At 44.0% G+C, this 17,184-nt stretch overlaps 1 protein-coding gene and 1 long non-coding RNA gene across 9 annotated transcripts in view; one reads left to right on the forward strand and one right to left on the reverse strand.

Moving 5' to 3' along the window:
- Positions 1-2,284: 2,284 nt before the first annotated feature.
- LOC115480861 lies at positions 2,285-4,764 on the forward strand. Its single transcript, XR_003943870.1, has 2 exons — positions 2,285-2,378; positions 4,288-4,764. It is a non-coding gene; the product is annotated as an uncharacterized LOC115480861 (long non-coding RNA).
- A 96-nt stretch (positions 4,765-4,860) lies between these two features.
- The window catches only part of EPB41 (erythrocyte membrane protein band 4.1), a 172,946-nt gene continuing 160,622 nt past the window's right edge, over positions 4,861-17,184 (reverse strand). For 7 of the 8 annotated variants that reach the window (XM_030219812.1, XM_030219813.1, XM_030219811.1 and 4 more), the window contains 4 exons: positions 16,558-16,659; positions 10,963-11,043; positions 9,947-10,054; positions 4,861-5,435 (listed from right to left, as the gene is read on the reverse strand). In XM_030219812.1, the coding sequence (XP_030075672.1) occupies positions 9,956-10,054; positions 10,963-11,043; positions 16,558-16,659 (282 nt within the window). In that variant the 3' untranslated portion in view covers positions 4,861-5,435; positions 9,947-9,955. The remainder of the gene's footprint in view (positions 5,436-9,946; positions 10,055-10,962; positions 11,044-16,557; positions 16,660-17,184) is intronic. The other variant, XM_030219818.1, reaches the window with a different exon arrangement.

Here is a 17,184-nt window from a genome sequence, read left to right on the forward strand (position 1 = left end):
AAGAATCGCATCTGGTCAGACCGCACAGAAAACGAAGCGGTGTCGCATGTTTGTGTATACATATGTATATATAAGTGTCAGACAGCATTAAACATGACATAACATTAAATTTAGTAAACACATTTCTTGATGGGATTATAGTGGTGTCACTTCCTTAAACAAAAAACAGCACCCCCCCCCCCCCCGCTACCTTCTAAGAACATAACTTTAAACTAAAATTACATACACCGCATGCAATGTTCAATCAGCCCCTGAGAGTAATCTGGTGTTTTCAGGAGCTTAATTGAGTAGGAAATGCATCCAGAGCTATTTAACTTAAGCAACACTTGTACACTGCATTAACATGGCACAAAGAAAAACAAAAAACAAATTTATTCAAGTATTTTAAATAGATGGTGTGGAATGGGTAAATAGAGCACAGTGGTTTTACCTTTTCAAATCGTACTAAGAGGAAGGGACATTACTATGGAACACATCAATAGCATGTTTTAAAAACACACTTTTTTTTCATTCAACATACAATTACACCTGCATTTGTTGCTAGAGGTTGTTTTAACACAGGTTTGAACAAGTTCCTGGAGAAAAAGTCCATAATCCATGAGCCATGTAGTCTTAGGAAAGACACTGCTAACTTCTAGGTATGATTGATAAAGTACATCTACTCCTTAAGCACCTGTGACTTGGTCTGGTCACTGTTGGAGACAGGATGCTGGGATTGATGGACCTTTGGTAAGACCCAATATGGCACTTCTTATGGAATATAGATATTGAAATAGCATTGTTTCAAAGGACAAACTGTATTCCAACTGAGAACTAGGACACCAAGAGGCTCATTTTCAAAGCACTTAGCCTCCCAAAGTTCCATAGAAACCTATGGAACTTAGCCTCCCAAAGTGCTTTGAAAATATGCCTCCAAGTAGCCAACCCAGTTCAAACTAGAGTAGCAAAGCAAAAACACAAGAATTGCACTAATAAAAGTGTGAGACGGTGGCGTACCAAGGTGGGGGCGGTCTGCCCCTGGTGTGGGGCGCAGGGAGCAGCTGCCTACTCCGCTGGTTTCCTGCTCTCTCTGCAGTTACTTCCTGTTCCGGGGCAGAGGGAGTAGGGAACCAGCAGAGCTGACGGCTGCTCCCAGCACCCAAGAATGCACCTGGGGAATGGGGGCTTGGAGGTGATGCCCTGGGGGGAGGGGGGGGGGACGGATGATGCTGATACTGCACCGGGGGGGGGGGGGGGGGGATACGCCCCGGGTGGTAGTTGACCAAGGAACACCACTGGTGTGACAGCCAAGTGCTTATAGGAGGGGGGAGAGGAAGATCTTCGAGTACCAAGAAATGTAGAAGAGAGAGGGGACGTATTTTTGGACTTTACTGGGAGCCACAAGCTTGCTGAAAAGGAATTTTCATGCATACCTTTAAGAGGTTGCCTATACATGTTGCATCTTATGAATGCTCAGAAGGAAGCTGTCTTTGGTATATAGTAAGTGTTATGGTGCATGTGGGCAGTAAAGGTTGAGAGAGTAAGATCATAAACCACAGCCCATGGTTTAGAAGTGCGGTTCACTGCGGTCATGGAATGTGCAAAACTTAACCCCCAAAATGAAGGGGTGCTCTATGAAACGCAAACCAAATGAATGCTGTGCGGATGACAAGAGAAAGGACAGGAGAACTTGATTCTTGAAAACTGTTCTTCACTGTAGATTAAAGCACACGGGTTCAATCGTAGGACTTGACAGGGGCTTTTTTTTTTTTTTTTTTTTTTTTTTAAGTACTACTGCTTCTGGCAGGAGCCCAAAACTAATAGGATATGATCACATGGATAAAAAGGCTCATTTGTGTTAGTTTTTCTATATACGTTTTGCAGACGCTGATCGTTGCAGAATCAGTCACATTAGTAACTTTAAAGATTTATTTTTGTTACATTTGTACCCCGCGCTTTCCCACTCATGGCAGGCTCAATGCGGCTTACATGGGCCAATGGAGGGTTAAGTGACTTGCCCAGAGTCACAAGGAGCTGCCTGTGCCTGAAGTGGGAATCAAACTCAGTTCCTCAGGCCCAAAGTCCACCACCCTAACCACTAGGCCACTCCTCCACTGTTGCTACTATTTGAGATTCTACATGGAATGTTGCTATTCCAACATTCCATGTAGAAGTCGGCCCTTGCAGATCCAATGTGGTCGCGCAGGCTTCTGTGAGTCTGACGTCCTGCACGTACGTGCACAGAAACAGAAGCCTGCACAGCCTTCTACATGGAATGTTGCTAGTGGAATAGCTATTGGATCAGTTATTGCTGTAAGAATAATGAATGGATCTGCTGTTTGGGATCCTTTTGATTACTTTGGGGGGGGGGGGGGGGGGGGGAACCTGTCCAGCTTAAGGTCTTTATAATAGAGATATTTGTACCCTGCGCTTTCCCACTCATGGCAGGCTCAATGCGGCTTACATGGGGCAATGGAGGGTTAAGTGACTTGCCCAGAGTCACAAGGAGCTGCCTGTGCCTGAAGTGGGAATCAAACTCGGTTCCTCAGGACCAAAGTCCACCACCCTAACCACTAGGCCACTCCTCTACTCCTTCAACACCTGACCTTAGGAGTTGGCATAAGTCAAGAAATAGGTAGATGTGGTTCCTCTCCATAAAATTGGAAGGAGAAAACCGAGAACTACAGGCAGGTTAGTCTGACCTCAGTGGAAAGTAAATTAGATGTGCATGGAACTTGATTTGTATACACTGCCTCCATTTATATGCAAACCTTTCATGCATATTCATTGTGGACATCCTGAAAACCTGACTGGCAAGGGGGCACTCCAGGACCGGACTGAGGAAACACTGCTGTATAGGAGACATGGAACCAAACAAGCTTGGCCATGACTTGATGGAAAGCAATGCCGGTGCTGGGCAGACTTCAACGGTCTGTGCCCCAATCATGGCTAGCCGCATTCAGCTTCAGTAGCTGGAGAACAAGGCCAGGGCCGGGCAGACTTCTATCGTCTGTGGCCTGAAAACGGCAAGGACAAATCGAGATCAAGTAGTATCACTTCATACTTAATGAGTTTTATCTTGTTGGACAGACTGGATGGACCATACAGGTCTTTATCTGCCGCCATCTATGATGTACTAGTAAAAAAAAGCCCCGTTTCTGATGCAAATGAAACGGGGGCTAGCAAGGTTTTCTTCTGTGTGCATGTGGGAGTGTGTGTGTCCCTGCCCTCTCTCCCCTCCCCCCTCTGAGTCCTTCATTGTTACAGAGAGAGCGATTTGATTTCGCGCTTTGCTGGTTTCCTTCACGGTTTGTGTTAGAGAGCGAGAGCGGGGCAGACACTCATGGGGAAACCGGATATCTCTCCCCCTTCACACTTCCGGCTGGAGGCTTCATTTAGAACGTTGGTGGTGCCTTTTATATATAGAGATAAGCTCCTGGGCTGCAGATTCCCAGATTAAGTTACAGGCATAGAACCTATTCTGAAGCATAAAAGTACTGCCATATGGATGGACGTGTTGTAATGGAACTGAGCCAACATGGATTTCGCAAAGGGAAGACCTTTTATTTTGAAGGTGTTATGCGTATTAGCATGCAGCAGCTGATTGATTACTTTTCAGAAGCCAATGGGAAATTTAAAAAGACAGGAGCTTAGAACTGTGTTAATCTGAATTGTGAACTAACTAATAGATAACAGAATACACGTAATATAGTTGGGTCAATACAGGGCCGCCGAGAGGGGGGGGGGGGGGGAGACAGGGGAGGCAAAATTCCCCGGGGCCGGCACTCCAAGGAGGGCCTGGCGCCGGGGTCTCCCGCCCTCTCCTGCTCCCAGGCCGCCGGCGCTGCAGTTCCCAGTCTCCACCTGCCTAATCCTCAGCTCCATTCTGTCTGCCACCCGGTCCCCTACATTAAAAAAAAAAAAAAAATCTCGAAATCTGCAGCGCAGCACCTTCTGTGTGAAAGCAGTAGATCGCCTCGGGCAGGCCTTCCCTGTGTCCCGCCCTCACGGAAAAAGGAAGTTACATCAGAGGAAGGCGGGACCCAGTGTATTCAACATGCTTTCTTTTCATTCACCATATAATTAAGCAGTAGAATTGGTTTTCCCATGGACAAGTAGAATTGAGTCCAGTCCACAATCACCACTTGCCAGTACTAATAGCTGGTTTTATTTTTTATATACCATGATGAAGTCTTTAGGAAAGGCTCCCAGATCAGTTATTGCTGTAAGAATAATGAATGGATCTGCTGTTTGGGATCCTTTTGATTACTTTGGGGGGGGGGGGGGAGGGAACCTGTCCAGCTTAAGGTCTTTATAATAGAGGTATGACGTTTCAGCATGATATCTACTGGAAAGATCCTCTATATGTCAAAAAAAACATAATTAACAACATTAAGATACGCTCACCCAGTTCAACACCAAGATACATGATACTTTAAGACGAGGCTGCATTTCGGAGACTGCACAGGATATTAAAATAGAGGAAGCATGAAGGTACTGTCTGTTACGTTGCACAGCCTGTGCAGGTTCTCTTTACAGTGGCCTGTGAAGAACGACAATGTGATTTGGAAAATGGTAGAGGAGAATAAAGTTACAAAAAGGGAAATGGAACGGTTATAGCATCTTTCAAAGCTGTGTTGATATACTTATTGTCAGTCATGAATGCTGCCTGCTGTCCTTTGTTGAAATGTTGGCGAATGGAGGAAATTGGAGCAGTGTCACAGTTCCTCTACAAAATGTTTACAAATTTGGCAGTATAAAAAAAGGTAACTTATAAAGGTGCCCCCCCTCAAAAAAAAAGAAAAAGGAAAAAAAATGCAACGTGCATGATTGCTAGGAACTCGGTTGACTTCTTTCTCTGTTGTTGGTTTTTTTTTTTGATTTTTTTTTGAGGCCTCCAAGCCCAGGGCAACCTTTTCTGTATATTCCACTTTTTTGGTGAAACATTTTCCAGGCACTGACCTAATCTGTCATCAGCAAAGAATAAGGGCAATAAAAAAACAGCTGGTTTTTAATGATGTCCTTTTCCTTCAAGCGCTTTACTTTAGCGAAGATTTTCTGAATTGATTAATGCCGAGCTAGTAAAAAAGACCCACTTTTGTATCTAATACACAAAAAAGGGATCTTAAAAGCTACACTCAGAAAGCAACCTGAGATCTCCTCGTATGAAGCCAAATATTAGCCCCAGGTTGTGGTCATGAGTAAGTAACAAAAAAACAAACAAAGTACTGTATGGCATTATGCATCTAAAAAAAACAAAACAAAAAAAAATCCCACATTGATATTTAAAATAGTCCAACGTATGTGAGGGACAATTTAATGCTTCAAAACATAACTCTTAAAAATAAATGGAAAATTTTGTTTTTACAGAAGATCCTTGTAGTCAACATTTTGTATTCCAAAGATCCCTTTCGTTTGCTGGTGGTTTTCTTTTAATAGGAAAAAAAAAAAAGTTCCTAGAACAGAACAAAATAAATTGAGTTACTAACTACAAATGGGTTAGGCAAGATTGACAAACCTACTCTATATTCCATCACATGCAAGTTCTGAGTAGTTCACTTTAATCTTAAAACTTGTAAACAGCCTTCTGAATAGGGGAAGCTGGCTAATGCAGCAGCATAACCACGGGGTCCCCCCCCCCGTTTTCATGGCTGGCAAGGATGCCAAACCTCATCAGCCGAAGACGTCTCCTGCACGAGTCCCGGCTATGCTGAAACGAGCAGCACTTAATTCAGCAGGCGTGCTTTGGCCGCTCTTGCTGTAGGCTCTCCGCCCATGCTCAGTGCGGTCTGAGCATGCGCAGGACAGCCAAGCGCACCTGCTGAATTAAGTGCCGCTCGTTAGCACAGCCGGAATTTGTGCAGTAGATGTCTTTGGCTGGTGGGGGAGGGCTTGGCATCCCCACCAGCAAAGGTAATAGATCATTGTGGAAGCAGTGTGGAGAGAGAATACCGGGGCCCCTCAGTCTGCCTTTGGGAGCTCCCAAAAATGGGCTTCTGGCTTAATGCATCCCAAAACATTGTAATAGGAATTTTAAACTAGGAAGGTTGAGTAAGCTTGGCTATTCTGAAATCTTATTTGTGATCTGAAGTCAAATGACTATATAAAGCCACACCACAAGCTTCAAGGTTAACTAAAGACTGAATACCTTGGGGTGGGGGAGGGGAAGAAGCTATAGGGACCAGGAGCAAACGAACCTTTTCCGGAGATGGGAAGGCGGTAGAACGAGAGGGCATCAAATGAGATTGAAGGGGGGCAGACTCAAGAAGAATGTCAGGAAGTATTTTTTCACGGAGAGGGTGGTGGATGCTTGGAATGCCCTCCCGCGGGAGGTGGTGGAGATGAAAACGGTAACGGAATTCAAACATGCGTGGGATAAACATAAAGGGATCCTCAGGAGCTTAGCTTAGATTGGGTGGCAGAGCTGGTGGTTGGGAGGCGGGGCTAGTGTGGGCAGACATATACGGTCTGTGCTGGGGCTGGTGGTTGGGAGGCGGGACTAGTGCTGGGCAGACTTATACGGTCTGTGCCAGAGCTGGTGGTTGGGAGACGGGGATAGGGCTGGCCAGACTTATACGGTCTGTACACTGAAGAGGAAAGTACAAATAAAAAAAAGTAGCACATATGAATTTATCTTCTTGGGCAGACTGGATGGACCGTGCAGGTCTTTTTCTGCCGTCATCTACTATGTTACTATGTATATGATTATGTGATGCTGTTTCTGGTCCAAAAGTGCCTTAAAGAGATGGGGTAAAAGGATACTGGAAGAAGGGACATGGGGTTAAGAAGAAATAAAAGGGGCAGATATGTGGGAAGATAGTACGGGACTGGCTGGAAAGTGAGCAACATTTTTCTACAGGCCACGTTGAAAACTAATTTGCTTTCTAAGAAAAAACGTTTATGCTTTAAGAGCAATGTTATTCAATCTTCATCAGTTAGTGCCATTTTGGTGACCCCCCCCCCACCATCTCAAAAGCAGCAGTGTCAGGTCTTTGGTCTTTCATCTTTCAAGGACAACAATCATCCAGTATGTGAGATACTCGTTACAAAACTAAAGTCTGTCCAGCAGCAGGAACAGTAGTGCTACTCATCCATGTACTCTCTCCACTGCTCCCCCCACCCCCCCAAGTAGCTTAAACCATTGCTTCTCAACTCTCTCTCTCTGAGACATGCTTAATCAGTCAGGATTTCGGGATCACAGCAAGAAATATATGCACAAAGAAATCTACCTATAGCCAAGGGTGGGCCCGGGTAGGCTCAGGCCCACCCAGTAGCAACACACCTACAGTACGATGTGGCTGGCAGGGATCCCCAAGCCCCACCAGCCAAAAACTCTCAACAATTATCCCTCCTGTATACCTTGTAAATAGCAGATCTTCACCTGCAGCGACTGATACATACTGTTTGCACCGTCCCCACAGCCTTCCCTCTGACGTATTCCCGCCTATGCGGAAACAGGAAGTTGCATCAGAGAGAAGGCTGTGGGGCCAACATGAGCAGTGTGTATTAGTTGCTGCCGGTGAAAATCTGCTACTTAAGGTATGTGGGGGAGGGAGGATGTTTGAGAGACCAAATCACTTGTGGGACAGGGCAGAGTTCTTCTGCCCACTCATGTTGGGCCCAGGCCCACCCAAAATTGGGTGTCTGGCTACGCCCCCGCGATATACTTGCAGCCCACTGGAGGCAAATTCTCATGCATATAGTAATCCTGAAAACCTGCCTGCCTAGGTGTGTCGCCAGGAGAGGGTTCGGAAACGCTGCATTAGAGAACCAGTCACGGTTTTGGACTGGTTGGTTCCTACTTTTAACTATAAGACTTACTTTCACCAAACAGGCAAAAGGACAAGGACTAGCATGCAGGTCAATTCTACTCTAACTTTTTTTTTTTTACAGCTATGTAGCAGGGAGGATGTCTTTCTTCAAAGGGTAAAGGAATTTTGGATTTAGCTCATGCATTTCTCAGCAGTTCAAGATGAGTTATATTTAGGTACAGTAGATATTTCTCTGTTGCTGGAGAGCTCACAGTCTGTTTGTACCTGAGACAATACAGGGTTAAAAGTGACTTCGCCAAGATTACAACCACCACTGGTGGGAGTTTGAGCCCTGGCTACCCCGATTCATTGTCCTTTTAACAATTTAGGTCAAGAAAAACTGCTCTTTTCACTGGGGGCAATCATGGCAAGCTACTGTCAAAGTCTACAAAATTTCATTAACTTTTCCTATCAATGAACCTTTCTTTTAATGATACTTTTTTGGAAACATGGACCCATGAAGGTCCGTGTTTGTTTTCTCTCTTATAAGAGCACAACGAGGTTTTGTAATCTTTTTTTTTTTACTTTTTATTTATGCATTTTCCATAACCTTGTACAACCAGGATAAGATCACAATTCCAACACATGGTAGGCTAGTTATATAGGTAATACATATGGTTAGAAAGGACCAGTGTCTGCTATTAAAGCTTCCCCACCTACCCCCACCCCTAAACAGTTCGTATGGTTTTATAAGTTCACAGATGATGTAGACCAAGTATCATAAAGGTCCCATATTTTCTCATGTTGAGCTAAACGCCCTTTATTCAATGCTGTAAGCTTGGACATTAGCTTAATGTAGTCCAGTTGTTCCAATACTACTGCAATGAGGCTTTTGTAATCTTGACACTTACTCTACTGAACATTTGCTAGGTGGAATAGAGTTGGGTGAAGGCAACTCATTTTGGTCTCAAATCTCTGCACTGGCAGCTGGACACACAGTCATAGGAGCCAACTTTTCAAAATTATTGGGGGTGCTAAGCCCAATGGAAATAATCCCTCCCTGGACACATACAAGGAATTTTTCCAATATTGGGGGTGCTCAAGCACCCACAGAGTCGGCTCCCATGCACACAGTTGAGGTTAACGTTATGCTTACAGCCAGTTTCCTCTGATGTCCTGCACAAGATACTGTGCCCAAGCAACAGTATGGTTACACAGAAGGGGGTTAAATATCAACTTGACACTAGCTCAAGGGGCAGAACATCTCTCAGATCAGAAAAGAAACCGTCCAAGTCTGATCTATCAACCAATTAATGGAACAGCAGCTTTGTTGCTGCTCAGACAAAAGACCGCAATGTTTCAGGACTGACATATATTGGAACCCTTGCTATGCAAAAAGATCTGTAAAATACTCAAAAGAACTTTCAAAACAGCTTTTATTGTGAAGCTGAACAACCAGCGGACTAGTGTCCCAAACAGGTGTTACTAGTGCCTCAGCAATGGGACCAAATAGGGCTGGTCTTAGCAATTGCGGGGCCCTGTACAGACCAGTTCAGTGGGTCCCACTGCCTGTGCCCACCCCCCCTGCACCTACCACCATAAGCCATAATTTATCAGTTTAAAAGGAGGTTTAGAGCTCTCGGAACCTCACCTCACCCCGTACCTTGATATGTATCCACCACGTTTCAGGAAAGAGTGTCAAACAGAGGCAGCAATTTTCATATCCTGTCATCTGCCGAGTCCGGAGCCTCCTCGCTGCTGCATCCTGCCCTTGCGGAAGCAGGAAGTGACATCAAAAGGGGGGGGGGGATGCAGCAGCGAGGAGGCTCCGGACTCGGCAGATGACAGGATATGAAAATCGCTGCCGCTCCCTGATGGTCTCTACTGAACTGTGGATGCACATTAAGGTACGGAGCAGGGAGGTGTTCCGAGGCGGGGCCCCTAGGAGCGCGAGGCCCTGTGCGACCGCACCTGGGACCAAACTGAGCAGGTAAGGCAGATCCTTACCTCTTGGTAAGCACATTTTGTAAAACAGTTCTAGGTAGTGCTGGCTTGCCTGTAGGTATCGTGTTAATATACCGGAGTTGAAAAAAAACTTGTAACCTAGTGCTGATCTTACTATCAAAGCTAACCATTGCTTCAACTGAAGCCTTGGAGTTGATACACAAGGGGAAAAGCTCGGTACTTGGCTCGGAACAAGAATGCCACTCGATTACCTCGCAATGCTACTCTTCAGCAATCTCTGTCTCCTGGTGCACCACCACCTTCGTTACCGACATGTCTGGATGCTGCTCCTTTGCTTCTTTAATTGCCTGGACTAGAACCTGAGACAAAATCAACAACTGAGAACCAGCACACAAGGGGAAAAATGGTTCTAAGTTGAGTTACCATGGTACTTGCCGTCTTTCATCCCCCCCCCCCCAAAGTTGTTTATATAATATATATAATTTTTTCCCCACAAAAGCAGTGTATTTCTGCATAACTCACTCCACAGGAATGCTCTGCATGTTTATTGAAGATTAGATTCTGCTCAGAATTTACAAGTACATTCTGGTTATGTCTTGCTGGGGACTATATCATTCCCAGACCTACTTCCCAAACCATTTGGATTCCAATTTTGTTTTGTAGCTGGTGGATGGTTAGCTGGTTTCCCATGCTCCCAAAAACCTTACTACAGTTTATTATAACACTTTACTGCTGCAGAATGCACTTTGATTTATTTACTTTCAGTACAGAAGGCTAACTTTACAGCAGTATTTTACAAATTACTTGGTCTATCCTCTTCATATGCTAAAAAATGGTTTTGTTACTAAAGGAGCATCGCAGTGACGACTATTTTGATTTTCTAGTTACCAATACTGCAAGAGACTAAGCCTCCTAGGTAGGATGACCATATAAGCTTCACCTGCAGCAGAACAAGCTGAGTAAATCCTTATTCTACCCCAGTGACTGCAGGGAACTATTGTTTTAAATTCCTTAAAGCAAGCAGGACTACGTCTCCCTATATGCACTGGGGTAAAACCAGGCCTGTCTCGTCTTATCCATATCGTTAATCTTTTGGTGAACTCGGTAAGAAATATAACTACAAACACATTCTCATTTATAACATCATATAAACACACATGTAAAAGAAAAGAGGAAACTGTACAGTGATTAACTCCTAAATGAAATCCAGGCAAAACAAAAACAAAAACCCAATAAAATTACAAAAGCCCTCCAAACCCTCTCTTGCCTGATCGTGGTCAAGGTCAGAATCTCCACTGATAACTATTCTTTTTTCAATCCGTGTTTCTGAAATACCACCTTTCACAGTCTGCAACGAAAAACACAAAGCTCGTATAAGCTTTAGCAAAATGGTGCTTTGTTATTAAGGACCTGATTTGCTAAGCTTTTTGTTTGCCTATAAACAAATATTCATCTATTTTATTTTTAATTATATATAGATATATATGAGAGAGAGAGAGAGAGAGAGAGATTTACTAAGGCTTTTCTCCTTTTTGGCACGGACTTAAAAAACAAAAGAGCAAATCCAGCATTTAAAAAGTTATTTTCTCATGGGTATTTATCATGTTTTATTGCCGTTTTTTGATCATGCTTGGCTCTATCTCTGATACGTTATGAGATCACTGAATAAGAGATAGCAATTTAATTCAAAAGCCAATAGTGATCTCTTAGCAGCCTCCGAGCGTGCTTCAAGGGTGCATGCTTCCTGTTCCAATAAGCAGTTTTAGTTTCTTGGATTTCAACCTTTCCCTATCAATTACAGTACTGAAACAATTAGTGAATCTACTTTTAAATACATCCCCCCAGCTCTCTGAAGCGTGGTTTTTGGTTAGGGGTAAGACTACCACTTCTAGTCTCTCCATTAGATCATATCTGAATTTAGTTCTGGGGCCCTATTTATAAAGAATTATAACATCCTTCTAAATTGTACCAAGGTGGTCCATTTGAAAAGGGGTCAAGAGGACCTATGAATTGACTGACTGTTCAAGATGGAAAAAAAATGAGCAGAGAGGATTTTAGTTACATGGTACAAATACAGCAGTGGGTCTTTCTAATCCAGGAGAAATGAACAAACTATGGAGCCATCATCTGCAGAGAAGAAAGATCAGCAGCTTCGGAGAAAAGTATTCTTTGCTCACAGTAGTTATGGATCGTTCCGCCAATGACTAGACCATGAACAAAAGTTAACGAAAGCAAACTGAACAAGTTCCTGAGGATAGAAGGTTGATGCAGATCAGTTCTGAGGGACTTCAGCATGTCCATCTTTTACACTCTGGTATGGCTGTACAGTGGTGGTGAGGGGGGGGGGGGGCAGGGGTGTGCTGGTAAATTTTTAACAACAGGCTCTTTCTCCGGACGTAGCCAGCTCTGCAGTTGGAAGGGCCAGGGGTGGCCGGGGGAGCAACACTTGCCTCTCTCTCCTCCCTCCCTTCGTGCGGGCACGCTAGGCATACCTTTGCTGGCAGCCAATAACTGGACATCCACCACTCCCAACCTCTTGCTCTGAGCAGCATGCTGAAACTTCTCACACATGCTGGAGAAGTCCCATCCCTGCTGCTCAGAGCTGGAAACAAGGAGCGGGGAGCAGCAGCAGTCTATTTACTTGGCTGGCAGGGCTCAGCATCTCCATCAGCAAAGTAAAAGAGAATTCAGCAGAGCGCCCAAGCCCACATTTTGGGAGCCAGTTGTTAAAGTAGCCTTGGAGGGCCCTACTTTAACAACCGGCTCCCAAAATTCTTAAAAACTTAACAACCGGCTCTTGCGAACCTGTGAGAGCCTGCTCCAGCACACCACTGGGGGGGGGGGGGGGGGGGGGGGGGTCCTTGGTTGGAATACCATGTAGAAATTAAGAAACAGGATGGCATGGTACCATGCTCTCCTTCACCAGATTATCATTGAAGACGGACTCCCTGAAGCTGATGGGATATGAAATTTGTGCTAAAAGCAGCAGAGAGACGTTAGCGTATTTTGCCCCACTCCGGGAAATGAGGGGCTGCAGTATCCTCAAGGTAAGTTACTTCCAAACCTATGAGGTCGAAACTTATAGCAACTGCACAATAGGCTGTATGGAATTGGAGCACTAGCATTTAAAAAAAAATCAATGTTGATCTGCAATTATAGATGAGTAGATGTACAGTTTTTATTAAACACAGCTCTCAAACAGGGAGACAAGCAGGAAGGTGTGAAGGACAGAGACTATGTATACAGATGTATACAAAGTAAAAGCTTGCCTTTTTAAGCAGACCACATTTTGCACTAGGATTCCATGATTTACATACCCTATGCTGTTGCTATTTTTTTTTTAAGGCTCTGGGATGTTGTTGTGTTTAGAGTTGTGACTTTTACAATACTTGGATACAACAGAGTCATAAATATGATATGTCTGCCAACTACCAACAGTTAGTTCAAAGCAAATCACAAGTCATTAGGAAAATCGGTAAACCTCAGTAAAAAGATGAGGTTTTTTTAAAGTTTTTGCGAAAAGAGAAATATGTGGGTGTAGTTTTAACGCTAGGGGTAAGGAGTTCCAAAATCTGGACAGCTTGAAAAGTGTAAAGGCTTTTTGTATTTAATTCATAGAAGGAAACTAGAGAAGACATGAGTTTCCAGGTCTAGAAGTAAATGGAGACAGATGGAAAGTTTAGTTTTATAGAAGCTTCATAGTGTAAAAAAAATGTTTTGGCCTGCATTATAACATTTTAATGCAGGCCAAAACATTTTTTTTGTAGGTATTTGATTGGACTACCTTATCCTCTCTTTAAACTTACCGTCTGGTGCCTCCCTTTTTCCTGCTTTTCATTCTCTACATCTAGCTAGCTTTGTACCAGCAGCAGACAGTCAACACTTCTGCAGCCCAGCACAGACCGGATTTGGGGGAATCTGTTATTTGCTTTAACATTCTGCAGTGAATCATTTAAGGAGAAGATGAATAACCTAGGGGTATGTTTACTAAGCTGCGTTAGCATTTGCAATGTGTGTAAATGGTGGATACACGTTACTGTTTCTGTAAGTCTGACGTCCTCGGACTCACAGAGGCAGAAGCCTGCGCGGCCACATTGGTGATCTGCAAGGGCCGACTTCTACATGGAATGTTGCTAGTGGAATAGCAACATTCCATGTAGAATCTCAAATAGTAGCAACAGTGGAGGAGTGGCCTAGTGGTTAGGGTGGTGGACTTTGGTCCTGAGGAACTGAGTTCAATTCCCACTTCAGGCACAGGCAGCTCCTTGTGACTCTGGGCAAGTCACTTAATCCTCCATTGCCCCATGTAAGCCGCATTAAGCCTGCCATGAGTGGGAAAGTGCGGGGTACAAATGTAACAAAAATAAAATAGATACTATTGGAGATTCTACATGGAATGTTGCTATTCCACTAGCAACATTCCATGTAGAAGGCTGCGCAGGCTTCTGTTTCTGTGAGTCTGACGTCCTGCACATACGTGCAGGATGTCAGACTCACAGAAGCAGAAGCCTGCACGGCCACATTGGTGATCTGCAAGGGTCGACTTCTACATGGAATGTTGCTAGTGGAATAGCAGCATTCCATGTAGAATCTCTCAAATAGTAGCAACAGTGGAGGAGTGGCCTAGTGGTTAGGGTGGTGGACTTTGGTCCTGGGGAACTGAGGAACTGAGTTTGATTCCCACTTCAGGCACAGGCAGCTCCTTGTGACTCTGGGCAACTCACTTAATCCTCCATTGCCTCAGGTACAAACTCAGATTGTAAGCCCTCCATGGATGGGGAAATATCTAGTGTACCTGAATGTAACTCACCTTGAGCTACTACTGAAAAAGTGTGACTAAATTCAAATAATTAAAAAAAAACAACAAAAAACCCCTAAGGGTCATGGACATAAGGTTCACTCTACATGGCAGACGTAGCCTATGGTACTGGAAGCTCTTTTCAGTTAGAGCAGTGGTACCCCAGCCAGTCAGGGTTTCAGGATGTCCACAATGAATATTCATGAGAGAGATTTGCATGCAGTAGAGGCAGGGCATGCAAACCTCTCTCATGAATATTCATTGTGGATATCCTGACAACCTGAGTGGCTGGGGTGCCTCCAGGACCAGGTTTGGGAACCACCAAATTACAGGATTCAATATGGTAATATAGCAGATGCCTACTCAGACCTACTGGTCCACCCAAGCTGCTTGGCTCTTTTAAGTCCAATCACCTGCAGGCTGGATTTATCATCTCCCTCCCTTGGTCCTTTACCATTCTGGGTAGATGACTATACAATTAAACATCCATTATCTCCATGATCTCCAAGTCAACCTCTGAAACCTGGTCTTACTATTACCCAAAGCATACTTCAATTCAACTACAGTACTAGCTGTTACCACACTCTATAAAGCACTATTTCTTTCCTTTCTCCTTGGATTTCTTTTTCTACAGAAAATATACCATCCTGTATGTCGCTGAAGCTCCTCGTGTGTGTGTTTCTATCACATCATATGGAACAGCTGGCATGGGTACATTATAGCCTCCCCTCTCTAACTAGTTAAAGCCAAGAGATAGACAAAGGAAGAGAGAAATGCAGGAAGACATACCATAGAAAGGACTCATTGGAGGGGCATTTGATATGATGTCCACGTCGGATTTTGGACATTTTGCGCTACACGTACCAAATCCGAACAGAAAATATGGCTATGTTTGAAACCACAAAAGCTTTCTTTGATTTCGAAAATACCATTTATAAGAAGTTTTTGTGCTCTGTGCGTTTATCTTTTCAGGCCATTTTTTGGGGGAACAAAATGTAAAAACATAGAAAACTCAAGCCATTGCGATGTAGGAGGGGCCAGTACTTTCAGCAGACTAGTCCCCCAGACATCCCAGGACAGCAATGAGGCACCCTAGGGGGCACTGCAGTGGTCTTGGTATAAATACTCCCCCTCACTCTTTTTCTCCCCTATCTTGTCTGCTGAGCCCTCCAAAACCCACCATCCCCAACTGTACACCACTACACAACAGCCCTTGTGCGTGCAGGGGGCACCTATATGTGGGTACAGAGGGTTTCTGGTGAGTTTCAGAGGGCTCGGTTTCCAGCACAAGTTTAACAGAGAGGGGGGGGGGGAGTTATGAGCCTGGGTCCACCTGTCTACAGTGCACTGCACTGAGCACTAGACTACTCCAGGGACCTGAATGCTAATGGCCCTGCCTATAACAGTTGAGATGGTCATAGAGGCTGGTAAGTACTATTTTTATTCACACTTTTGGGGAGGGAAGGGTGGGAGAGGGGGGTAGTGACCACTTGGGGAGTAAGGAAGGGGTCATCCCTGAGTCCCTCTGGTCATTTAGGGCACCTTATTATTATTTTTTTTTGGTCTTATTTGTTCTAAAAACAGGTCTAGACCAAAACGTTGAAGTTTCAGCCCTAGACGTTTTCATTTTGTTCCATTATGGCTGTAAAACATCCCAAGTGTTAGGAACGCCCTAAGCCCACCCTCATCTCACCCCCTTATGATACCACCCTCATCTCACCCCCAAAACACCCCTCCCCCCTTGTGATTTGGATGCACTGCAGTTGAATTGCATAAATAAACGTCTGAACAATAGGTCTTGAGAAGCAAAACGTCCAAATGTCTGCTTTGATGCTTTTTGGACTTTTTTTTTTTTTTTTTAATGAGACCCTATCAAGCTCATTTTCAAAGCACTTAGCCTCCCAAAGATCCATAGAAACCTATGGAACTTAGCCTCCCAAAGTGCTTTGAAAATATGCCTCAAAGTCTGTTACTGAAGGGTTCCTGGATAATGTGAGTGCTTCATTCAAGCAGGTAATAATGGGGAGTACGGATGAGGACTCGGTATTTTTTGTTCTCTGTTACCTTTGTGATCTGAGTAGTGGTGGTGCTGTTGGTGGTCTCCGAGGTTATGGTCTGAGCAGTCAGTAGAATACCAGGATTTAAATCTCCATTACCGTCTTCAGTCTAAAGTATAGATGCAAAAATGTGAACCATGCTCTACAGCAGACTAAGCTATGTTTGGTTTCTTCTAGGTTCCTGAACAAATGTGTTCTTTCTATACTTCTGTCCCATGTTCTCTACAAATCCTATTAACACAACAGCATCAAGGTTCCTGCTTTTGCTCACTCTGAATACCAAATGTATCAAAATCATAAAATGGCAAAATATGCAATTAAAAAAATAATTCAATATTATCAAAGATTAAAAACCTTAATGCTCCCCCTTATCAGGCTCGATCTCTACGTCTCGGACACTGGTCATATAATCCTACAGATTCCTCAAAATAATCTATTTGGCTGGAGAAGGAATGATTCGGTAATTAGTAAATACTTTTCACATTTTTATTTGTATTAGATTTATAGCACTTTCATGCCCAAAAGCTATCAAAACTAGAAAGGAGAATCTAACGTCCTAATACCATTGCAATCGCCCATGCATCGTGTCTGGGAAATGGCAGCCACAAGTTCTGAAAGCTTCTATTCAGTCGGA

The sequence above is a fragment of the Microcaecilia unicolor genome, chromosome 11 (assembly GCF_901765095.1).
Source record: "Microcaecilia unicolor chromosome 11, aMicUni1.1, whole genome shotgun sequence".
Taxonomy (NCBI): Eukaryota; Metazoa; Chordata; class Amphibia; order Gymnophiona; family Siphonopidae; genus Microcaecilia; species Microcaecilia unicolor.